Source organism: Haliaeetus leucocephalus, unplaced genomic scaffold, assembly GCF_000737465.1.
Source record: "Haliaeetus leucocephalus isolate CR32 unplaced genomic scaffold, Haliaeetus_leucocephalus-4.0 Scaffold167, whole genome shotgun sequence".
Taxonomy (NCBI): domain Eukaryota; kingdom Metazoa; phylum Chordata; class Aves; order Accipitriformes; family Accipitridae; genus Haliaeetus; species Haliaeetus leucocephalus.
The window spans coordinates 1,403,845-1,430,459 of NW_010972603.1; the positions used below are offsets into that span (position 1 = coordinate 1,403,845).

Here is a 26,615-nt window from a genome sequence, read left to right on the forward strand (position 1 = left end):
TTTTACTTTTTTTTAGTTCCTACTTGCATATATTAAGGATCTGTGCCATACGTGGGAGGTTTGGGCTTATTTTGTTGGTTTGGTCTTGCTTTTTTAAACTGAAGAATGAGACAAAAGGAATATATTAATCACTAACACAATAGGGAAAAGAAATGAGAAGCCATCCAAAATCTTCAGGATTTCCTCATTTCTTTGCTTCGTCTAGGACCTTTCCTTGTTAAGTAAAATGCTACACATTTACGTTTTTTGCTAATAGCAGTTTAAATAAAATGTAACTCAGAATGTCACTGTGCTGGAAAATAAAAGCCGTTAAGTTAAGTTAGCCACAAGAGGGAGCCCGTGCTGTCCAGGCAATGAAATTTACTTGGCCTATGGGAAAGAAGAAAAGTTGACTATAAATTTAATCTAACCATTATTAACTGAGTACATTTCCTAGTTTACAGCACTTAATCAGCTATATTTTGTGGATTCCACAAAAGTCAGCTCGAATATTCCTGATTTTTAGTAAGGTATCATTGTACAATTACACCTAGTAACATTTGACTTTTGTGCAGCTGAAAGTGAACAAGTCTGTACAAAGCCAGTTAAAGTAGAAATTCCAACATTTGGAATTTTAATGGCAAATTCTATTTCTCATAAAAGAATGAAAACTGTACGCTATGAAACTGGAGACAGAAACAGGCAACTGAAAACAGAACTCAAGTGTATTTTAACACTGGAAACTTCAGCGTGGATTATGGTTTCAATCAGTATGAATGAAATAATCATTTAAGGCACTAGACAGTTCTTCTTGGTAAGTCTTAACACGGAAGGTAAATTTAAGAGAAGACATTAACGGGAAGTACCTATTTATGTGTGTTACAGAGGTCACACGTTACACCATCAGCATCAGGACTGGCAACTCACCCAGGTTAGCCAGGCAGTGAGGGTGGGGACACAGCTTCCAAGACTGCTCTCTCTTGGCTTTCTTCTCCCAGCGCCTCACAGCTGCTCTCCTGGCACTCCTCAACACCCGCCCCCAGCCCTGCCTGCCTGCCTGCCTGCCTGCCAGGCACCCCGATGCTGGCACTGCTTTGGGTGGTTGCTTGGATGACAGATTAGGCTGGACACAAACACAATACAAAACAGTGTGTCTATACCCAAAACCCACGCCATTAGAAGAAAAATATAAATTAAAAGAAACCAGCATTCTCATTAGTTAAAGAGCAAATTAACTTTAGAAGCTGACAGCTTCACCACATCAAAACCGGCTGACAGCAGGAATGGCACTGCCTGGCAGCATGGCTCAATCATGGAAATCCTGACATCAGGATGCAATAAATCACTGACTGCAGCTTGACAATGGTAACTGACATGGAGACATCAGCAGCTGGTCTCATCTGGAACAAGACTGCAGACATTGTATGATTAAACAAGTGCGCATGCACTTCACAAAAATGCCTGCACCTAACACACAAAATCTGAATGTCTGCACAGACTTGCTGCCCAGAAGAGGGGAATTGCTGCCCCCATTACAGAACTAATGTTCAATGAGCCACAAAACTCATCCAAGGTGATGGAGAGAGTTCCTGACCAGTGCTGTTACAAAGCCTTTCCTGCGTTACTTGTGCCCTGAAATTCAAATCACTAAACAAAGGGAGTTTGACCACAAAGACAAATCTGCTAATGTGAGAACGTGCCATGTGAAAGTCTCTGTTCCTCAGCAGCTAAGGGCCACCTTCACACTGGAGATACTCCTCCTGCTTTTTTAGCATGCTACAGCAGCCTTAATTTTCATGTCAAAGAGGGCAAGGGTTACATACGATCGAGATCTGTGCCTGGATCGCCGGTAGTTTGGATCTGCCTGGTTTTTCTCCTTTTGTCGCCGTAGCACAGCTTCCCACTGAGGAGCTGAGTCAACCATGTCATTCTCTTGCCGTAATCTGCAATAGAAGTACCACGAGTTTAGTCTGAGGTCTCTGATGCAGGATGCTCTGAGAAGCAATGTGGTATTTTTCCCCACACAAAAAAAACGTTGCTCCTGCAATGCAATACTTTAACTTTTCATTTTGCTAAATTTCAAGTAATGTTCCCAAACTACCTTAAAATGTAAAAACCTGTATCAAAGGAAACTCATTGATTTGTTATTTAGAAACAGCATAAGCCAAAAATGAAATGACCCAGGTCTTTAAGAACAGGCCCACAACTTGAATTTGTCTTCCCAGCCCAAGCCAAACATCTAGAATTTTTTTCCTGTTTACGTATTTCAGCCCACCTCATCTACAACAAGGCTAAGCCGCACATCATGATACAAGGCTCTACTACTACAACTTTTCCAAATGCTTTGTTGCAGCATGCACCTTCCTAAGATCCAGGGAAAATCCCCAAGGGATGCCCTTGGCAAGTTCCTGCTCAGAGGCAGTGGTCCCTCCACCCTGACCTGCAACAAAGCCCAGGACGCATGCAGATCTCTCTGGCTGCCCCAGACATGTACCATCCCACAACTGCACCTCTTCGGCACCGTCCCCTGTGGCTTTGGCCCCTGTCTCTGCTTGTATGCTTCTAAATGACATAATATGCCTTTTATTTCTTCTTCCTTTTTTTAGATCCACAAATCCATTATTGGAATGTTGTACAGATTAAATCAAATGTCAAAATCCTATAAATTCTGTACGTTTGTTAGCAGGCTGAAATAACTTTACGATGCCACAACCAGCCAGGCCAACCAGCATGCCAGCATTTGGCCATTACAGATGCTTCACAGTTCTGGGGTTGCACATATGAACGGTGTGATGAAGTGTTAGGGTGGAACAAATGGATATGCTTGGTCACAGCAAGGAATTTAAAATTCAACAGGGATTTAGAAACAACTCTGGAAAATATCACTCCAAGAGTGGGTTCTCTGATAGGACAGTATGACTGGCATACTGAAGAAACCAGAAGAGCTGAACAAAAAACGGGAAGACCGACAGGTAAAACAAACCACCAAGCCAACAGAGATAAAGGGATTACACTGGAGATGTGACTGATAGGAAATGCAAAGCATGCCGTTGCTGTTGCCCTTCACTACAGACGTACCTTTCTTCTTGAGGTTTGAATTGTATCAGGCTAAACTGGCTACGCAAGCTGCTGCTTTTCCTTTAATCAGATCTTCTCTCATATGGGTAATGAATTTTGAGCTGGGTCCCCAACTACTGTAAACGGCCACAACTGTACCAAATGGTATTGAGCATCTGGAGAAGACCGCAACATCAGGTTTTGATTTCTGAGCAAGTCTTTTTAAACCTGTAATCTAGTACAGGGATTAACATAAACTTCTATCTAAGGATTTAGCAGAAGAACTCACACAGCAACAAGTAATGAACTGTGATTTTCATCCTGAATAATCCAATTTGCAGGGACAGCAATTATCCCACATGGTATAGACACAATCAACCACCTCCCACATACAGCAGTCACTTGCACAAAAAGAAGACATGCAGCTGCCAGGCCAGCACTGCTGCCGTGGGTGGTGGGTCTGTCTGCTTGCCAGCACCTCGCCCCATCTCTCTCCCAAATAACAACTCCTAACAGGTCAAGCAGACACCAGTGCTCTGAAGGAGGCATTCAGATGCTTGCCATAAAATAACCAAGAGCTACTCACTCTTCTCAGGAAACTCACACAACGCAGCAGAGCATGAGGTCTCTACTGCAGCTTAGAGCACATGAGATCCTGCACCTCTGTGTTTGAAGCCACACTTGCACACTGACCACAAATGACCTCTCATTAAGGTAGTAAACACATCATTTCTGCTGCGGTCCATTCTACTAATCTAGTAGATTAGCATCTACTGCTGCATGGCAAGCACAGTCCTTAGCAATGCATTCATTTATCCCAAGTGCTTCATATTTCTACGCTGCCTCCTTTCTTCTACTTGTAACATACAACAGTGTTCATCACTCTTATTTATCTCTTTAATTTGAGCAAAATACCAAAAATCTAAATACATGAAGTAGCATGGCAGCTATTAAAGCAAGTAGTGTCAGCACACTCAAAGTACTGTTATACCACAGCAGAACTCTACTAGATGTAGATATGAAGAAATAAAGCATTCATTTTGCAGCTGCAAAGAAAGGTACTATGCTCACATTTAACGATGTAAAGGATGACCAAGGTAACACAATCTCTACATAAAATATGTTATTTAGATGCAATGATCAAATCATAACAATCTGGGGGCAAAATCTTTGCTCTTTGGCAACCGAGATGACAACAACAACAACAAAAACTGGAAAGAAATTTAACTCAAAACCTAAATGTCTATTTAAAGATATTTCTGACAAAAAAGTGTTGCCCTTGCCGTTGTACTCCAAGTCCGTTACAACTTTCCTTTTATTCTTTTCACTTTTTGCTCCCACAAGGGAACAAGTTGATTTATGCCTTATAGAAAAAAAAATCCTTGTTACTGGCATGTAAAATAAATCCAGTTGAGATTAATAGCTATCATAGTGACAAAGTAGGCATTGTTTGCAGGAAGGCTTGATGGTAAAATAAGACATCATCACTCATCTGTTGACTTAGAGATATTTTTTCCCCATTTCAGGTGATATGATAGCAAGCTACATTTATGCCATGATAAATGCTCTTAAGACAAGCAATGCTGAAGACTTGATTCTTGAAATCTCATTCAAAATATCTGAGTGTAAAGTTATCACTCAGGTACAATGTACAACAACGAGGGGCTTGTTGGGGATGTGAAGGTCAAAGGCAGCGTTGGCTGCAGTGACCATGAGATGGTGGAATTCAGGACCCTGAGAGGAGAGAGGAGGTCAAAAAACAAGATCACAACCCCGGACTTCAGGAGAGCAGACTCTGGCCTCTTTGAAGATCTCCTTAGGAAAGTCCCATGGGATAAGGCCCTAGAGGGAAAAGTTGCCCAAGAAAGCCAGTTAATATTCAAGGATCACCTCATCCAAGGTCAAGAGAAGTCCATCCCAGTGAGTAGGAAGTCAGGCAAAAATGCCAGGAGTGTATGGACAAACAAGGAGCTCCTGGCAAAACTCAAGGAAGCATGCAGAAGGTGGAAGCAAGGGCAAGTAATATAGGAGGAATACAGAGACATTGCCCAAGCATGCAGGAATGAGGTTAAAAAAGCCAAAGCTCAAACGGAACTGAATCTGACCAGGAATGTCAAAGGCAACAAGAAGGGCTTCTGTAAGTAGACAGGTGACAAAAGGAAGGATAGGCCCACTGCTGAACAAGGCAGGGGACCTGGTGACACATGACATGGAAAAGGCTGAGGTACTGAATGTCTTCTTCACCTCAGTCTTTACTAGCAAGACCAGCCTTCAGGAATCCCAGGCTCTACAGACCAGGAGGAAAGGCTGGAGCAGGGAAGACATAACCTTCATGGAAAAGGATCAGGCCAGGGAAGACTTAAGCAAACTGGGCATACAGAAGTCCATGGGCCCACAGGTGCAGAGAGAGCTGGTTGATGTCATTCCAAGGCCTCTCTCAATGATCTCTGAATGATCACGGTGATTGGCAGAAATGCCCAAAGACTAGAGGAAAGCAAATGTCACTCATGTCTTCAAGAAGGGCAAGAAGGAGCACTCGGGGAACTACAGGTTGGTCAGTCTTACCTCGATCTCCAGAAAGGTGATGGAGCTGCTAATCCTGGAAACCATTTCCAGGGACATGAAGGGCAAGAAAGTTACCAGGAGTAGTCAGCATGGATTCACCAAGGGGAAGTCATGCTTTACCAACCTGAGAAACTTCTACAACAAAATGACTGGACTGGTAGATGAGGGGAGATCAGTGAATATTGTCTACCTGGACTTCAGGAAGCCCTTCGATGATGTCTCCCCACAAGATCCTCATAGAGAAGCTCTTGAAGTATGGGCTGGATGAACAGTCAGTTGCATTGAAAACTAGCTGAACAGCCAGACTCAGAGGATGGTGATCAGTGACACAAAGTCTGGTGGGAGACCAGTAACTAGTGGTGTACCCCAGGGGTCAATATTGGGTCCAATCCTGTTTAACAGCTTCATTAGTGAGCTGGATGATGGGGCAGAGTGCACCCTCAGCCAGTCTGCAGGTGACACCAAACTGGGAGGAGGGGCCGATACACCAGAGGGTCCCGCTGCTGTCCAGAGGGACCTGGAACAGGATGGAGAAATGGGCCAACAGGAACCTCACGCAGTTCAACAAGGGGAAGCACGAAGTCCTGCACCTGGGGAGGAACAACCCCAGGCACCAGTACATGCTGGGGGACACCCAGCTGCAAAGCAGCTTGGCAGAACAGGACCTGGGGGTCCTGGTGGACACCAAGTTGAACGCACACCAGCAATGTGTCCTTGCAGCAAAGAAGGCTAATTGTATCCTGGGCTATTAAAAGAAGTGTTGCCAGCAGGTCGAGGGTGATGATCTGTTCCCTCTGCTCAGCGCTGGTGAGGCCACACCTGGAGTGCTTTGTCTGCTGCTGGGCTCCCCAGTACAAGAGAGACATAGACACACTGGATAGAATCCCATGAAGGGCCAGCAAGATGATGAAACAACTGAAGCACCTCTCCTATGAGGACAGGCTGAGAGAGCTGGCACTGTTCAGCCTGGAGAAGACAAGGATCGGGATGGATCTCATCAATGTATATAAATACCTGCAGGGAGGGTGCCAAGAGGACAGAGCCAGGCTCTTGTCAGTGGTGCCCAGTGACAGGACCAGAGGCAATGGGCACAGGCTGAAACATAGGAGGTTCCCCCTGAACATCAGGAAACACTCTCACTGTCAGGGTGACCGAGCGCTGGCACAGGTTGCCCAGGGAGGTGGTGCAATCTCCATCCTCAAAAGTCGTATGGGAATGGTCCTGGGCACCCAGCTGTAGGTGGCCCTGCTTGAGCAGGGAGGTTGGACCAGATGACATCCAGAGGTCCCTGACAACCTCAACCATTCAGTCATTCTGTGATTCTAATTAGATGGATCTTCTAAGTGTAGTGAAGAAGAAAACTATGCTCCACTACACACTGTCTACTAGTTTAATGTATTTTTATCCACAAAATAAATTTTGACCACAGCATTAAAAAAAGAAAATACGTTTCTTCTATGATTGAAATGTGCTCAACATAGTTTCTTCCGCAATTACACATATGATGGAGTGAAACCTCAAAAACTGATGGAGATCCAGTAAAGTTTCTCCCTAATCTTTTTCCAGTGTTGTACCTTCAGAAGTTCTCACCTGCATTTCCGTTTTTCTTTGATAATTTGTTTTCATCTGATAAATAGTTCACAGTGATCTCACGTGAACAATATATTCTACTCTTCTATGATCAGAAGCAGATTCTTTTGGGTTATGTTGAGTACTCTGTCATTTTCTTCCAATAAAACAATACAACTTTGTGTCTGCTTGTGCCAGGGACCTGATTATTGTACTGAGAAATAACTTAGTATTAATCTATGCAACAGGTAAAACTTGAGTAATGGCAGTTGCAAGCCTCATTATATATTGTCCTATTCAACCCTGTTAGGACTGGCTCACCTCTGCTAACAGGAAAGCTATTCAGCACCTGTGCCTTTTCAGCTTATTATATTCCTGCTGTGGCTGCTAACAAAATGTAGAAATTCATTATGAGTGGTGGTTTTCCTGCACCTGATGACAAGGAACAAGTCTCAGATCTCCAGCTTATTTAGTACTTGCTTACTTTAGCACTGATAATGAATTTTTATCTGGTCTGATTTCAGGTGACCACGTAAGACTAAAAGATGCTGCAACATTAACATTTTTCATGTAACTTACATTTCTGAAAATGTGAAAAATATAAAAACAATCCACACAAATTGATTTTTTTTTTCTTTTTAATTTTAAGCACTTTTCCATGAGGTGAGGAAGGTTTGGTAAAGGCCCTTTTATTCTTCAGAAAATGATAAGCTGTACTTAATCCTTCTTACAATTCAATCTTTATATTGCAAGAAGCTCTTAAAAACATTCTTGTGGTCAGTCTCTAATTTCCTTCACTTGCTTGTGGAGCTCGCTGAACAAGACGCTTCACAGGAGAAAAAACCTGGCAAGAGTGTTCTAAGAGAAAGCGACACAAAATACTATTTACCTACTGATCACTGAAACTATACTCAGCATTTCATTCAAACTTCAGAGCTCACCTGGAAAACAAATCTTCCATGCACACTAGGTTATTGTTAGCCGAGTATCTCACAAGACTGTGCTCTAATTTAAGTAAACTCCAAAGAAATCTCATGGCTCAGACATGCTTCGTACCAGCCCATGTGAATGTCACAATGATTTTTTAGCATCTCTTTAACTACTGCAAGTCATCCTTAAAATATTATTATACTGCACACTTCTGCAGCACTATCTAGCATATAATTATTTCTAAGAGCTTCCAAATACCTGAAAATCATTTATCACTCATAGTACTGCATGTGAGACAACAAGAAACTATGGCAGCTTGTGCAGACAGCTTCTTAGAAAATTTGCCTTAAACAATTCCTCTTTTGTCCAGTGACATTTCTCTTATGCTCTGTTCATTCAATATAAAGAAATTCTATGCACTTTTTAAAAATACATTTTCATAAATAAGTCTCAAATGCTGTTATCTCAAGTGCAACACAAAAGTTGCAGCTTTAAAGGAAAGTTTTTGCTTCAATAAATCAGTTGTTATACTAACTTTTTCATATCAGCAACAAGAAAAATAGAATATGAAAACCAAAACTTGTTAGCATCACTTGATATTAACTACTGTTGTCCTATTAAAAGCTGATGCTGTACACATTTTGGGTTTAGGACCACAGTTTACATTTTGGAAAATAAAAATATTTATACAATTAAATGCATGCATTTAAAAACAACATGGAGTTTCAGATCCATTAAAATATTTTTAATATTCTCCTCAAAACCTTATTTTCTGCTAAAATTCTACACTTGAAATTTTTGAGATATTGAAGTATATGCTGTGAATATCCTGTCATCAACATTATTCACTTTATTTGCATTAATACTGCAAGTCTTCTGTAAATGTGCCCCATATTTGTTTTTGCAGTTCATTAATGAATTCTTCACAAGCAACAGAGGGGTATGTATTCATTGCATACACCTACAATGTATATGTGTTTTGGCAATTATCTCTCTTTTTATTAAAAAAAGGACCTTAAGCTGCCTCAGGAGGACTGCATACATTTAAAACATGTTAGACTCCTTCTTACTAAGCCTATCTCAGTCCATCTCCATTTGTTTGTGTTCATGTCTCTATGTCTGAAATATGTAACGGTCACCTGTTTCTCTTCTTCCGATGCTCTCTGTTGGAATTTTCTGATTCACTGCCACTGCTGGTGTTACAGCGAGACCGTGATCTGGAGAGGAGAAAAGCAACATCTCAAGATGAATTTATGTACTGACATCAAAGGTACTGAAGTACTAAACAAGGAATGAACAACACTGGAAAGACATTACTAGGAAAATCAGAATTAAAAGACTCTAGAGAGCTTGTCTACACCTGAAAGTCATACTATCTTTTTCTCATTGATTGATTAGGAGTTACTGCTTCGAAAGTAGTGCACCCAGGGTGCAATGTCAGGTGAGTGCTATTTTCCTTTTGAATCATTGCACTGCATTTTTGTTTGTTTGTTTTATTTTATTTTATCTCTCAGCATTCTTTGTGTATATGCCACAGTGAAATGTTTATTTCAGGTGTGAAATGTTTTATCTTTGAACTGCATGTGTTCTGGCTCTCTTCTTCTTCCGTATTGTGGGACACCCAACAGAAACCATACAGTAATTCTGGTTTTGCAGGCAAAACAAAATGCTCATCAGATCTGTCTTCTTCTATTCACCTTAACTTCCATCTGGCTTCTAGTAAGTTCGTATCATTTTTCAAGTGTCAGGCAGTATGGAAGAAACACCACTGAACATTATGATTCTGCTGATCTTTATAAATACAGAAAGGCTGAAGTGCACACATTGGCAGGTGTGTGTATCAGCACAGCTTTGGGACGACCTGATGCACAGCTACAAAGATGGTGCATCACATGAGGAAAAATAAATAAAGCTGTTACTTCTGTATCACCTCTGACTGCAAAGGTTCAAATGGTAAGGTGACGTTTATGGGTCTGATTATTTATTACTGAAAAAGACTGGTGGAACAGCTGATGCTGAACTTCAGAAAGAAAATGGGCATCTGCCTACCTACAGGCAAAGTCCTCTCAGTAGAGAGAAGTACTTGGCCATACTGTCTGAGACCCTTAAATCCTTGATTGCCACTGATCAACATTTTGAAGCAGACAGACCAGCTGTCAGGGCTCTGTTCCTAGAAACCAGGACTCTGTTACGGTACTGCTGGGCTAGGTCCTAAAAAATGGCGCTCTCACCAAAACCTGGTTTGGACCATTCTTTAGTGTGATGATGGTCTCTGAATGCCTCCAAAGAAACACATGTTTCTCTGTGACACTGATGGCTCAGCCGATTAATGGGGAAAGTTGAGCAATATTAACCTGAGCTGGCCTAGAAGGATTCAGGATATCAGGAGTTAGAATCGGTGATGGTTTTGCTGCAATGGAAAACAGACATTTTCTTCTGAGGTCTCTGGGCATGCAACAGGAGATGTAAGGGGATAACTCCTGATGCTGCTGACAGACACACATACTTTCTTGTGCCTCCTGGCTTTTCTTTTGCTCTTTGATAAGCCACTTTCATAAGAGAACAGACTTGTTAAACTAAACCTTAGACAAGCTGAGGAGTGAAGGCAGTTTATTAGGTGTAGATAACAGGTAAGGGGAAGCAATTCATGACAAGGTTGGAGGCTATTGACAAGTACCTGCTCACTGCATGTCCTAACAGTTTAGGGAGAAGAGCCCAAACAGGATGAGAGAAGATGAGAGAGACTTCTTACTGAACTACCTGTGGCATGGACCTTTCCTGAGTGTCCCATCTGGTCAGGGACACATCACTCTACCCTCTGTCTCTGAAACTAGGACACTGTTATAGATGTCCTTCTGACACAGCTGAGAGTCTCATGAGTTTGCCCATAATACCAGTGAATTAGGGTTGGTTTTATCAAATTGCTGTGTCATTAAATGCCTCAGTCTATGGAGTCTGGTCTCCCCCCTCTCCTGAACTCAGAAATCATTAACTCAAATAGCTGCCATTCAAACAGAAATGTTTTAGAATAACAGGACAACTAAAGCTGAGGAAAATCAGTCCAACCCAGCTTGTCTGAAGCAAATAGGCTTGAAAAAGTTAAATTTCCCCAGAGGAGAAGCAGAAACATCTCCCTATCCCCAAACTTTATGGCTCATAATTTAAAGCCACTGAGAGACTCAGGATAGCCAGTTTCCCAGGTAAAAATACACATTTCTGAGTGAAGCTGAAAGTGGGGATAAGAAAGATGTATGTTACTACAGAAAAATGTAACCCTGAAGGAAGATTAAAAGACAGTGTCCAAAAGATTGGCTCAAGCACATTCAGAGAGTTCAGAGCAATAAATGCCCTAAAACTGCAGCAGAGCTTACATGCCCAAAAGTGTACCTTTTTTCCCCCCAAATCTTATCAGATGTTTAATAAATGTTCCACAAATCTTGAATCTCAACATTACTAGGTCATCTGAGCAACACTGTTCTTTCACACTTGCAGGTCATCCGCGTGACTGTTCTACATTTCTCAGCACTTCCAAGTATTTTCTTACTCTGATTTAAGCAATTTATCCCATAAGGTATCAAGGCAGCAAAAATCACACCATGGCAGAAGTGCAAAATAAAACATCCTATTTGCTCAAATTCAAGATAAGCCTTTCTCTAGCTTTTCAGGAATGGAAATCTGATCCACCTTTTGGATACTGCACATCAAATTACCTTGTGTTCCCTGTCAGGAAAGCACTTGTGGTGAGACAGAAGGGCTGCTGAGCTGTCAGCTGAGTGGCAGCTGCTCATGCTGGCTGTCAGAATATTACCTTTCACTGAATATTAAACATCAGCTTTTACTGAACTGAATAAAATACCAAAAATGGAAACAAAGGTAGTTTCCTAAGTCAGGTACAAGAACACATGAGATCATCCTGATCTCTGACAATTACAAAGCACCCTTCATCCTTTTTTCTCATGTTTTCTTGGTCATGCAATATATTTGTTATTTTGCAGGTGGTATATCTATATGGTCTGACACAAGGAGCAAGAAAGAAGGCATAGTCAGTTCGGCAAGAGACACAGAACAAATACAGTCCAGGAGGGGGCTTGGGGCATGGGGTGGGTTGCAGGATTTGGTATTTCAGAGAAACAGTTGACAGAGAAGGCTCATATTCTGGTGCAGCCCTTTTCTGATTAAAACGAGGGGAGAGTAGCCAAATTGTGAGGAAGTAGAGAAGGTCTATTCCAATATACAATACCAAACCTGTACATTTGCAATGTAATACAGCAGGCACAGCCTTTGGGAAGAGGTCCCTTCTGAGAACTGGGGTTTTCCACCTGAGATGCCTAACTAAATCCTTTCAGCTTTATGTGCTGGACTTGTACCACAGGATAATCACTGGCGGCTTGTAATGGTAACATCCTTCAAAAAAATAATGTTATCTCATAATAGGTGCAAAGTATGTGAGCACTTTCCCTGACTTCCTGTGATTGTCCCCGAGATGTTTGCATCTCTGCCAGAGCTCCTTTCCCTTGCTGCAGCAGTGAGTCAGATCCTGGGAGTGCCTCCTCTCCTTCCCAAGCTTCAGGAAACACTGACATCAAAATGCACTGCACTATCTCCTTTTTCCAGCAGCCAGGACAGGAGCACAAGAGCGAGGAGAAGCACAACACAGAGTCATGACAGGCAGATGTGGCACTAGACAACTCCAGATGCAAAAATCTGTCAAAAGCTGAAGTTGTTGAAGGGCACAGTGGAATTCACACCAGCATTTTATTTGGAAATGTGACAACTAGTCAAGACTGCACAGGAAAAAAAGAAGAAGCTTAAGAAAAAATTCAGCAAAAAATGTACAAGACAGTGAGAAGACCGTAAGAAGTTGCATATGCCTCTTCACCTACCTTTTGCAGGACAATCAATCTCAAACGATAGTACACTTGCTTTCAAAAAGATTAATTAAAAGTGGACTGGGAGGCTGGAGAGCTCAAAACAAAATCTGCAGATGCAAAATCCAAAAGCTAAAACTTCTGTAACTGACTTTCAAGTTGCAGACAAGCCTTTAGTAAAGTTCCACAAACTGTTTCTAGCATGGTGTAGTAACAATGTGCAAGGCAGCTTGTAGGAATCTGTGCTGTGACAAGGCTACGCTACAGAGCATTTTAGCAAAATTAAGATAGGAAAGAAAAAATTAAATGGGTGGACACAACAAGCCTTGTAAACATATAAAAAGATGGGGGAGAAGGAAGGAAGGGAGGAAATGCAGTAAACTAAAATATGATCAGTACCTTCACTATCATTTCATGACTGCTATAGATTATGTATTTACCTTCTCCTCTGCTTTAAATCTGAATCTTCGCCACTGTTTTGATTTTTCCTGTGACATTAAGGAAGTTTTACTGAAATACTATCAGGTCACTTAACACAAATACCCAACTCCCATCTTTAAAAAAAAACCCAACCACAACTTTACAAAGGTTTTTTTTCAGCATGATTTAAGGCAGAGAAAAAAGGGCACATGCTTATTTTAAACTTTTCAGGACACCTCTACAAAAAGTTGTAAAGGCATGATCCCATTCAAGCTCTCATTGCAAACCCCTGACTTGCAAGGTTAAGCATAGTGTGCCGGCCTTTAGAGTTTCCTGCTGTTTCCAGCATAGCAAAGCCTGATGTCTTCCTCTTAATTCCAGTAAAGAGTACATAAACAACACAGCTATTACCAAGATTCAGGAAGACATAATTAGGTTAGAATTTACCTACTATTGTCAGTCTTCACAGTCTCACATAAGAGATAAGACCTTTAAGAACATTCTGTTGGTGTGGTGGCCCTAGAGAAAACTTGCTATTGGCATGACCACCTGTCCACTGAGTAGATCAGCCAAATGCAAATCCCAGATGATAAACACTTTGCATCTTAAAAAATTTCCTGCTGCATAGTGCACAAACACTGTTCTTTTCTTGGTACAAGACAGTTTGGCACTGCACATCTCTATTCCTTTGTTTTTACAAAGCCCAACAAGTCCTTCTGACAACTAAGCTAGCAATGAATCAGAAAACCCATTCACGAAAAACACTGCTATTAACACTTACAAGGGCTCTATCCATCCAGGCAAATCAACATAACTCTATGGACTTAAGAGAGAGCTACACTGATTTACTTTAACTCAGGCATGAGGTCACTAAGCATTCACCATGGGTGAGTTTCTTCACTCCTGTTCTAAACAGCTAATGGCAGATAAAAGGTCTGGAGCAGCTCCAAAACCTGACAAGTATAAAAGCTCCTCATCGAACTAGGTTTCCTCATAGATCTACCTATGTTGTCAGTGACCCCTTTGCAAACCCTGGCTTTGAAAGCCAAACAGGTAGTTCAGAGATGTCAGAAGCAGATGTAACTCCCAGGTACTGGCTCGTAAAGCAGTCCTTCAAGACTGCAATGAATATGGCACAGTAGCTATGCTTGCCTATACTTCAGAACAGATCACAGCACCAGGTACCTCAGTGATGAAAGCAGCTTCTCAGTAGGACAAATCATTCCAGGTAACACATTGTCTCTCAAAACTGTATGACTTCTGAACTGTCCCTGCAATTTGCATTTTGGACATACTCCAGGACACACAGCACAGAATCTCCATCCATTTAATTTTACTTCTCTAAGTTACTTAATTCAGCACGTACCCATTAAAAAAAACATTAAGTATCTCATAGCTGTATATTTTTGCTGGCATCTCCTCCAATGTAAAGTAATTCACACATGGGACTGTTGAAGACAGCTTTATGGCTCATTCATTTAATCTTTGTTGCACTTAAAGCAAAGCATTGTATTTAAAACAAAATACTGCTCTGTATTAGAAGCTCATTGTCAAGCAAGCAACATCCATCAATCCTTCCCTTCACCAGGGAAAAATAGCTGCAGCAACTGAAAGGATCTTGCACCTGCCAATAATGCAATTTCTCCTATTTTTAACATCATTTTCCCAGTACCCAGAACTGCACAAAAGCAAAAAGCCTGACCAAAGCTTCCTTTCCAAAAGCAGATCTGATATTCTTCCTCAGGATTTTTTTGGACTAACAACTGACCCCTAGAGTACCCCTTTTCCCAGGACCCAGCTGTGTCTCCAAGAGCCTTTACTGAACACAGAGCTTGTAGGACCTCAAGCTTTCTACTGTGAGAAGCTAACAGTAAACCCCAGGGCTCTTACCTCCTCCGGACTGGCTGCCCAGACTCATTCTCGCTGCCACCTGATGGGTTCCGTCGTCGAGAGTAAGGAAACTTTGGTGATTTATTGCGGTCACTGGCAGAATTATACAGCCCACTAGGGTTAAAAAAGAATGGCAAACAGTCAGCTTTAAAACTTCCAAGAAAGTTAGGCCAGCTAACTGAGATTCAGCTTAGAAAAATCAGAATGCTTACATGCACACACTTATATACATATTCAGCTATAAATGTACATATGTGTGTGTGTGCACATGCTATGTAAATACAGATGGTACTGCTTTCCAACAATAAATATTTTACACTGAACCTTGAAAATGTAGGAGAGAGACCTCTTAGTCTAAGAGCTCTAAGCTTTCAAAATGCAGAACCAAGTATATACCTATTCTTTTAACGTAATAAAATTTCTGCACTTTATCCAGCACAGAATAACCCCTGAGTTATCCAACCCAGAGCTAGGCATTCAAATGCACCTCTATTCTTTATGTTTTCCACAGATGTGAGTATGAAAACAGTGCTCCTCTCAAGACACACATCTTCATCACAGAGCTAGTGCTTAGGACACTGAAACAATTTTAGCTCCAGCTCTCCGCTGTTTATCCACACAACCCCCTGCCAATGGTGTGGACGTATTTCAAGATTCAGGTTATGTACTTAAGCCTGGACACAACCCAGTGGGTTAGGTTGTTATTGAGTTAGATGTAGATTATCAAATGCCTGTATGGATTATCTTGTGACACCTTCCTACAGAAGTGCAAGGACCTCTTCCAACAGTGTAACAGAGCCTGCGATGGAGTACATATCACTCTTAAGGAGGTCTACTGATGTTCCACAACGTTTTAGAGGAAGGATGCTAAACTCAAGCACACATTTTTGTCTAACATCACTTAGCCCTTTTCACAACAACTATGTGGAAAATACAATATTCTCACCAAATTCCAGTTGAGGTATTCCTTTCTGCTTTCCTAAAACCCTCTGGCCTTCAAATTGGACACATTCTTCTCCACCTGCTTATGCAGACTGGTGATTACGGCACTACTCTGCACAGCTGAAAAGTTGCCACAGTTCATCTCAATGAGAATTATTATGATAAGCTGTCAAAGCCTCTGTGCAGCATACAGCCTGCTTATGTGTCTAAAACTGTGCAGTCCTTTAGAACAGATGGACTTGCAAAAACTCAATTCTACCATTTTTTGTCTCCTGGGGGATCAAACTTCCTGCTGTCCTGACAGCAATTTTAACACTGGAACCATAATGTGACAAGCTGACACTACTTTAAAAATCACAAATAAACATCTATCCTAGCAAAAGAATATTTGCACACTGCCTTGTCCTTACTCTGAAAACTCTTGCTGCTTACAGGAGCACACAGGGTAAATCATCATGGCACCCCAAAAGACACACCATGTATAGGTCTGAAGCATCACATAAAGGCAGGACTGTATTGGATTATACTTAATGTGCTGTCTAGTTCAGTGGCCTGTTTCCAACAGTGGCCGTAAGCAACCATCTACAGGAAGCAAAAAGTTGAATACGTATGACAGCTTCCCAGTACTCTCTCGGTCCCCCACTATTCCTGGTCCAGGGGACTTCCTGAGCCAGCTGCTATACCTCTGGGTTCAGAAGCCCTTGGGGATTTCTCTTCCATGATTTACCCAGCTTCTCCCAGGAATCCACTAACTTCCAGCACCCCTTGTAAAGAAGGACCACAGGTCTCCTACTCACGGCAAGCTACTACTCACTGCCTTTCTCAAAGCTTTTAAACCACCTCTAATAGCTTCATCTGAAGATTCCAAGTTCTTATGCTGGAAAAATAAAATCCTGATCTCTTTCTCCTTTCTCTGTACTACTAATGATTTTCTAAACCACACCCCCTGAAATTATCCCTTTTCCAGACTGAAGGAAGAGTCCTGCCTGGCCTTTGCCATTCCTCCTTGTACAGATTTCCTGCACAGCCATGCACACCTTTCACTACCCTTGCTGCCCCTCTCGAAGCCTTTTTCTTTTGCCAGGATAAGGACAACAGAACTGCACTCACAATTCATGGAGCAAATATGTGCTCCACAAATTTATGTCATGGCATAATGCTATTCTCTTGCTTTCCTAATAATTGCTAATTGTTTCTCTGACTGCTACATAGTTGATGTTTTCACAAAGTTATCCATCATAACTCCACAACACCTCATTTTACTCAGAAATCTAGGGTTATTTTTTTGGCCCCCGTGTGCCCCTCTTTACACTTACTCGCCATCATCCACCATCTAGTGACTCGTCACTCATACTTTAGGGATCTTTCCGCCACCCTTCACAGACAACTTTCACTATCCTAAACAATTCTGTCCCACCATCAAACTTTATCGCCCCTTTTCCAGGTCTTTGACAAATACACTCAATAGCAGAAGTCTAGGAACAGATCTCTGTAGAAAGCCACTGGTGACTGTCATCCACTGACCACTTTCTCCTACACTTACTTTCCTAATTTTTAACTCATTAGTTATCCATGACAGGACCTATCCTCTTATATGCAATACAGATTTATTGTGGCCCTGTTAATACATTAATATGTTCTATCAATATCATTCAACCTATTGCCATGGCATGATATTTACCATTGCACAATACCTAAGACATCATGCCCCGCCTTACCTCTGTGGGCCATTTTCCTCCCATGGTGCACTTGTTTTACTTCTTTGGGTTTCTGGATTGTTTTCATTTTTCATCTTTTTAAAGCTAAATAGAAGTACAGATATATATTTTTTTAAACCCATAGTGTACAGATCACATGTTTTCTCCCCCTGATCTCTTAAAAATTAATCTTAAAGGCATACAGTCATTACAGAGACCCACACTGGCATATAACTATTTGCCTGCTATGTGAAAGGGCAAACAGCTGCTTCGTTGAAGAACCTCTCCTAGAAAGAGAGGTTGAAGGGGGGGGAAGACCTGAAAATCAGCTCTACAAGCTCATAATTACAGTGGCACTGAGTCAGAAAAAACGTCAATCTTGTCTCAGAATAAACAAGAACAGATGCTTAGGCAAAAAATCTAACAAAAGGGAAAATATACAATATGCTCTCACAGTCTTCCACAACATGCAGTTAACAGATTATTGAACCAGAGGCTTTATCTGCTTTTTATTCTACATAGCTCTTGATGGAACTTTCTTCCATGGATTTACTTAAACACCTCCTGAACATTTTTGAATTTTTGGCATAAATAGTGCCTGGTAGCAGTATGCTCCGGTATTTAACTATGGCACAAACAATTATTTAATTTTATTTCAAAACTTCCACCTGGTTCAAAACTTCCATCCTTTATTCCTGACTAGTTCTGTGTTTAGAGAAAGAAAAAAAGCCCTATGAATGATGGTTCCCTAATCACAAACTCCAGCCCATAGTTTATTTTTTTAATACATTTTTAACAACTGTCTCATCTCTTTTCCAAGTGAAAGAATCACAGACTATTTAATCTTTCCCAGTATAGGAGTCACCACATACCTCTGAATATCCTTATCATATTTCTCTACAATTTTTCCAGGTCTACAGTACCTTCTTTAAGATGGGAGCAACAAAGGCAGGGGTGACAACTATTCAAAACATGACAGACCACAGGTTCACAGAGTAGCATATTCTTCTCATTCCTTCCCCAGTAACTCCTTATGTTTTCTTTTTGCTAGACACTGAGCATAGATCTGACAATGTGAAAGATCTGTCTTCACTGACTGCTGCAAGGTAAAGTACCAAGACAGTCAAGATGATAGATAGTCATCTGGCTTAAAAGATGTGTCAAGTGTTTGTAACCAGTCTCCTATCGTACCCAGGGGAGATGAGGGGAAAACCAGCAGGATGCTCCAATTCTTCCTTTATTCCTACCATTCTCACAGTGTCAGGTTTTACAACTTCCAACCTATTAATGCACCTAGATAGCCTGCACACTGCAACTCCAAGTGCTGGAAGGTGGCCTCCAGCTGATGCGTGCTTTTGCACCCATCTTCTCACCAATGGCTAGTCATGCTTTTCCTGCATCATCATCTCTAGAGCTTGCTTTCTACATGAACAAGCAGGTCACCTGATACAGAACTACATAGCCATATTGATTTCCACTAAGCTCTTCAAGAAGTATTACTGACAGCAACCCACAACATATCTTTCCAAAGTGTAACTTAAGCAGAAAAGAAAAGCTTTACAGATGCTTACAGAGAGGAGGACATAAGCCAGAGTTCCTTGCCGAGAGCAGGAGGTGACAGACTTGGCTTTATGAAGGAATTGTGGCTACTTAACTCACTAATCCACTTTTAACCTCAGCCTTTGGTTACTACAGGTCACTGAGTTAATCATTTAATTCTCACATAGTGAACAAAATGCAAAGCTACAGTAAGTCAGCAGGAAAAGAAATTAAATTACACTTTATCAGGTGAATCATTTTCTTAATACTGCACCCATTCATTACTGACTCATGTGTATACAATCTATTCCCAGACTTAAAAATATGTGCTTACTACAGACTAAGCAAGTAACTCAGGTAAATATGTTTCAGTCCTGTATTGCAAAAAGCAATTGTTTTCACCCAGCATAAACTACCAATACTTAGACTGAAGTTGGTCTTAAAAGAAATGTGAATAGTGTTCTCAAATCTTAAATAAGAGAGAGAAAAATTATCCTGGGAGGTGAATTCACTGCATTAGATTCCTAGGGCATTATTCACTCAGAGCAAACACACACTTACAGCTAGAGAGCTAGAGCACGGCAGCTCTTCAGATACTAGTATTATCTCCAGGAATGCAGTTGCAAAAGGGACTGAGATCATTCAAAGTATCTGAAATTCATGTGAGATTAACTGTTGTTGGGGGGTTTTATAGTTTACCTTGAATTTATACCACTTACACAGAAGTGACCAACTACATATCTCAACAGTGCATGAGATGTTAGAACTACGAAAACTCAGCTCCTAAGAGCTGCTGAAAGATGCTTTGCAAGCATGACTGACAATTAATGCAAGAATTACATAGGATCGAGTAAACTACCAAACTGTAAACACTTCACAAAGTACGTGTGCTGCCTGGCAGACTTGAAAGGTGTTTTACATGTGCAGAGAGAGACACAGAGAAAAACAAATCCATTTCTAAATAGAAAGCATGCAAGAAAAACAACTTCCAATACTTTTTTGCTGGAAGTGACTAACACTATTTAAAACGGTGACTCAGTGAGAATCTGCCTGTGAATTGCTTTTAAACTGTGCAGATAAGAAACTAAACTCAGAAACCTCGAAGCTGCCATGTTGAGAGCCCCTTGTTTTGGTTCTTGCTCTACAGCCTGCCCATGCATTTCTTTTTAACAGTTCATTGCTAGAAATTTATACAGAGCATGTGGAGCACAAGCTGTAGTGAAGGGCTCCTATCCCTTCCCCATATGATCACCTCTGCACTATGGAATAAGGGTACCTCTTGCTTTGTACTCCTCTCTCCTAACAAGTCACAGAATGACAGAATGGTTGGGGCGAGGAGGGACTTCTGGATGTCATCTGCTCCAACGCCCTGCTCAAGCAGGATCACGTAGAGCTGGGTGCCCAGGACCATTCCCAGATGGCTTTTGCATATCTCCACGGAGGGAGATTCTACAACTTCCCTGGGCCACCTGTGCCAGAGCTCGGTCACCCGGACAGTGAGAGTGTTTCCTGATGTTCAGGGGAAACCTCCTGTGTTTCAGTCCGTGCCCACTGCCTCTGGTCCTGTCACTGGGCACCACTGACAAGAGCCTGGCTCTGTCCTCTTGGCACCCTCCCTGCAGGTATTTATATGCCTTTGTATTGTTTTCTGCTCAATAACCTAGCTTCAGCATGACCAAGTGGCAAAATCATAAACTTTCTTTTAGCCCATGGGTTAGAACATTGGATTCAACTTCCCTCAAATTGAGGAAGCAGTTAAACTCAGCTCTTCTTTTTTGGGGCAACTGTTCTAAATATTAGGCAATAAGAAACACTGTCCAACAAGTATTTGCAGTAATGTTTTAGACCCTTCTTCCAAGGTCAGCCCTGATACCTAGGATGTGAAGCCCACAGCTTCAATGGAGAGATGAGGCCAGTTACTCAGCTCAAAAAAACCTGTCAGGGTCACTGGGCATGCAGAGACAGACATTCAGGCAACTAAGCAAAAAAGTTAGGTGCTGAGGTTTTGACTCATTCTTTTGTCAAATCACTCTTTTTTGATTCAGGCACCCAAATTCCACCTAAAAGTAAGGCTGGGGATATAAATCCCCTTCTGAATTTGAGCCTCACCTCCGTCTCTCAACTATGCCTAATAACCAGAAATGCGTACTTCAGCACTGATAGCTAAACACAGCAGACCACACAAGTCCAGAGGAGCCCTGGCAGTTCACTGTTCCTAAGGATCAGGCACAAACACTCCTAAGTTTTGTTCTGGATTTAACAGTGTAACAGGTAATGGACTGCAAGATGAACAGCACTACTAGAAGAGTGGCCGTGCCCAGGTCTTCCCTGCCCACACATCCCAAGCAGAGGCAGAGACCCATGCCCGGAGGGCCCTGCTAGCCAGCCCACAGCTCCCAGGGGACAGACACACAGGACTTCACCAGACTATCCTGACCAGTGCCCCTTGGGTCATTATCTGGGTTTTTTTGTGTTTAAAACTGAGACTGTTTGCTTTCCCATTAACTTGTCCTGATTCATGGGCTTCCAAAGCCCTGTTCCAGGATCATCAGAAGATGAGGGTTTGTTAAAATGAATTACTGGGCAACACTCTCTGACCTTTGTCAGCAGACGATCAGACGGTCCTGAACTTAAGGGCAGGATAAACTGTTACTATGATTACTAAATGTGTTCCTCTACCCAATGCAATACAGTCTCTTAAAATCTGGAAGGGAACTGCTGGTCCACGTACCTTTTCACAGGGGAAGGTGCAATAATTTTGGTAGTTCCTTCATTTTCCCCATTTGCTGTAATCTGGCTCATGTTCTTAGATCCTGAAAAAAAAAAACAAAACCACAAATAGAACAGTCCTGTAGCACATATGCTTGCACACATATTCAGCATAACCACCTACTGAACACAGTGCAGCATGAGACATAAAATGATACACAAGACATCTGGTGCACGCTCTACTTGTTAGGGGTGTATAAGGATCACATTTTTGTATCTTATCCTTATTTCTAGCTATACCACATCGCAAGAAAGTTTAACATGAGGGGCATTCATTACTCTTCCACATGAGACAGAGGAGTTTGAAGCTTTTGTTCTCAAAGGGATACTATGCAATTGGCAGCAGAAGGGAATTCCCTGCTCAGTCACCAATGAGAAGAAAGGTGTGAGGAGAATACAGGGTATGAAAAAGCTTGGGAATCTCCAATGCAGTAACTACGGCCTCTGAAACAGTCACTAGATTAGATAGTAAAGCAAGATGAATATGTTTGTTCTAAGAAACCATTTCAAACTGATGTGGCAACACACTGCAACACAACACTAATAAATCCTAAGCCATGCCAGGAAAATATTAACTGTAAATCAATGGATTAGAAAACTAATAATGTAAATAGAGACAATAAAGATATTCTGACAGAGACAGCTAAGCATCAGTTTCAATGAGTCAGCAACTTTCGGCCAATATTTGCAAGTTATCTGCCTAGTTTCCAGTTTTGTGCCAAATACTCTTTCCATTTTGATCTTGCACTTTTCAAACTGTTGGCACTTAAGTCCCCAGCTGAGCCATGAAAAGGAACCTGAGGAATCAGGAAGACCATGCACTTTCCCCTCTTTTTGAGACCCCATGTAACAGGCTTCAAAGAAACAGATTTGTGTATTTATGATTTAGAAGCACTGAGGGCCAAGGAAATCTGGATATTTCAAACTGGGTTAATGTCAAAATGGAGTGATAAGATGATGCTCTACAGATGTATACAGCTCAGTATCATGAACAAAAAAAGAACTGTTCTGTTCAGCTTGGTATGTAGTAATATATTAATCATCAAGACAGGTTTGTTCCTACTGGTGCTATGATTTTAGTTTCCATGCTGTACTATTAGTATTGATCTGTAATTCTTCTTCAGTTCACACATTCTTTTTCCATCTAACTGGCAATTTCAGTCATTTCTTACAAAACTGTTACCACTTCCAGAAACAGATGTTAAGTAAAACAACAAAGCAACATCACTGATGATGTACATCAGCTCTGGACAGAATTCTGAGCATGTTCATTGAAGATAATGAAACAGATTGACTGAACCCTGTAAGACTGCTAACAAGGAAATACTATGGTCTCTGGGCACAAGCAACAGCATCACAGTGTTGTTAATATAGTGGTACAAACTCAAAGCCTTTTTGTCTGGCTAAAACTAAAATATAATGTCTTATATTAAGCCATGGCGAGATTTTGCATTATAAGCCTTCTCCACAATCACAGAGGAAGAACTTCTCCACAATCTCCCTCAACTTCCTATACCACCCTTTTGCCATACAGAGTCTCTGGACTCTCCTCTACTTCAACACAAATACTTGAGATATCCTAAGGCATTTTGTCTGGCCATCAATTGCTTCTTATACAGGTTAAATCTGCTTGTTTTCTGCAGATGCCTCATACACTGCAGAGGGACTCAAGAAGCATTAGTCCCTTTGTTCAAGGAATTCAGCCAAGCCCTTTACATGTTTGACCTTGCCACTTCTAATGATGTAGTTTACTCCTTTCCCCAACCCATTTCAGACTAATGTCTGGCAAGGGAGGGTAGCAGCCTGGGTCCTGTCTTGTACCGTATTTGCTCCTTCAAGGCACTTTTTGTTGTTTATGCAAGCATAAGCACTAGGAAGAATTTGGAATATTCTGAAGAAGGAAATGGAGAATGAGCACAGATTCACAGACAGAAAGGAAAGTAAAGTTTTGGCATTCTGAACGAATCCTCTATTTTATACAATACGAGACAACCAACCCTCGAGACTCTCTGAAGCACTGCACATCTGCCTATAGTTATTTTCTGTTTTCAAGAATGAAGCAATAGCTACACTGCCACTATGACCTGCTTCGTAAAAAGACAGAATTACTGAACAAAAAAGTTTATTGAATTAATATGGATGAGAAAATGATCAGAAAAAGAATCACCAATCTTCATTAAGGCCATAAAAGACTGCTACAAAAATTCTTCCTCTGACCTCTAATGAGAGAAGGATACCTACGGTCAAAAACCACAAATAAATAAAGATGACAGCACTAAGAACAGGAAGTGGAAATTTCCCACCTTTAAGGAAGGTACTGGTAGTGAAATGAAAATGGAGTAGGTCAAAGTGTTGAACTACAAGGATATCTCAGGGTTTTGGACCATATTTTTTTGCATGCACATACATTCAGCTTGCCTTTCCTAGGCCATTAAATACGTAAGATAAAATAACCCACTATAGTAACTTGGCCCACAGAAGTACTGAAATCAGCAAAGATATGACTTTTTATGACAAAGGAAATAATTACAGTACTTCACATATTACTGTGTGAGTGAGGTAGCTTCCAATTAAGCTCCTCAGAGTGCTCATAACTTGATGAAGCAGTAAGAACTCATGCTCCAAAACATGTCACAGCAATGAAACAACTGCCAGAAAAAGATCCAAGGGTCAAGTGCTACAAAAGTAATAGCTACCTCCAGAACTGATCCTTTGCTAAGTTTGGCAATAGCCTTACCATTCTGCTGACACACAGTCCTCTCTGGGTGTCAGGCAATGGGGGGTTATGAGATGCAGAGTCAGTCCACCCAAGTGCAGAAAGTTTGTGATGCCTTTGCAATTCCTTCAGCACCCTGCACGAAGGCTGCACCTCAGCTTTTGGAGCAGCCAGTACTAGTAAATCCTTAAAAAAGAAGCGGCATCTTCTCATTGTTGACTTCCCTGGTTACCACTCTACTATTTTAACAAGTACTTAGTTGAGGAAATACCAAAGAAAAGACAACATACCAGTGACCATCACACACAGGCAGAATCTACCCAGAAATACAAAATACATTTCTACTGAGACAAGACCTCAGATTAGCCATGTTTGACTCCACTGCTGCCCACAATGAGGACCTTTGCTTTGCTTTTTGAAAAAAAAAAAAAGCTCTTGCTGTACCATTCTTTTGTACAAATAATTAATTAGGATTTTTCTATCCACGCTTACAGAAACTGTAATAATTGCCTTTAAGTACATTCCACCTCGTGTATCTTTTACTAACTACAGTACTGTTCTACCAACATACACCTCTGTACAATACAGTATCCCTAATATAAAAGAACAGACTCCAGAAAAACTGTCCAAACAGTAAACGCATTGCAATAACTTATCTATACCACTGTTTCTTGCATGCCAAGGTAACAGGCCTCTCAAAAATACCTTAGATAGCTGGAAATCTTGAACATCTCACTTGTAGCAGGTTTTCCTGGTTGTTTACCTTTTTCAGATAAGTTACTGTCAGCATTCACTGCACTGAACTTTTCCAGTAAGGTGAATGCACACACTTAGATTCTTTTAGAGCCATCTTGATGCTGATTTATGCATTCAATTTAAATAGACTATTACATTTTTAAAAACTCAAATGTCCAAAACCTCAGGAGCCTGGCAAGCTAATTAGCTTGTCATGCCTGCTTCTTATCAACTAAGGCCATTTTACTGACATTATCTGGCAGTAGTGTTTGTATTTAAATCTATTAATGAGAGCAGAAGATAGTGTGATCAAAAGGAAAACATGCAGTATGAGCTCATGCTTTGCACTGTGTGTTACTAAGAGCCTATAAAAATGAATGGACTTCCATACGTCCACACTAGCATAGCCTACTCTCTGATAATGTTTATTTTCCAAACTAGTTTCCAAACCTGTAGCTGGAAGGGTTTATGCATCTCACACTGATGCAGGGTGTTTTTCTGAGTACAATGGCGTTGCTGCTTCTTTGCCCGATGGTTTGCTGATCAGTGGTGGATGGGGGGGTGCTGTATGTTGCAAAATGTGTGAGAAATTGCTTTTCGATGGCCTTGCAGTTTCTGGGCCATCCTGGATGAGCCCCCACTGAAGAAGATAAGGACTTTAGCCCTTTTAGGTAACTTAGTTTAGAAGTATCCATGTGAATTACGTGAAAATGTAAGCGCAGATAATAGAAGCACTAACGAGCATTCTTTAGGATAAGATGTATCAAACGTGCAGAAGATCACACTGTGCAGAATCATCCAAGAACGGTCAAGTAGCGGACAAGTGAGGAAGACTATGGAAGACCACGAGAGGACTCCTGAAGACCACTGGAGACCTTCAATGTGCCGGCGTAAAGGACATTTGCATATGCTAATAGTTTGCTGGGAAACTAATGAATA

The 26,615-nt window shown here is 41.3% G+C and overlaps 1 protein-coding gene across 1 annotated transcript in view; it reads right to left on the reverse strand.

Annotated features, from left to right (window-relative positions):
* Positions 1-26,615, reverse strand: part of EPB41L4A (erythrocyte membrane protein band 4.1 like 4A) — a 134,344-nt gene that overhangs the window by 8,191 nt on the left and 99,538 nt on the right. Inside the window, exons 14-19 of the mRNA XM_010563454.1 lie at positions 22,188-22,261; positions 17,939-18,022; positions 15,279-15,392; positions 13,409-13,456; positions 9,240-9,317; positions 1,803-1,922 (exon numbers count right to left, since the gene is read on the reverse strand). Of these exons, the coding sequence (XP_010561756.1) occupies positions 1,803-1,922; positions 9,240-9,317; positions 13,409-13,456; positions 15,279-15,392; positions 17,939-18,022; positions 22,188-22,261 (518 nt within the window). The remainder of the gene's footprint in view (positions 1-1,802; positions 1,923-9,239; positions 9,318-13,408; positions 13,457-15,278; positions 15,393-17,938; positions 18,023-22,187; positions 22,262-26,615) is intronic.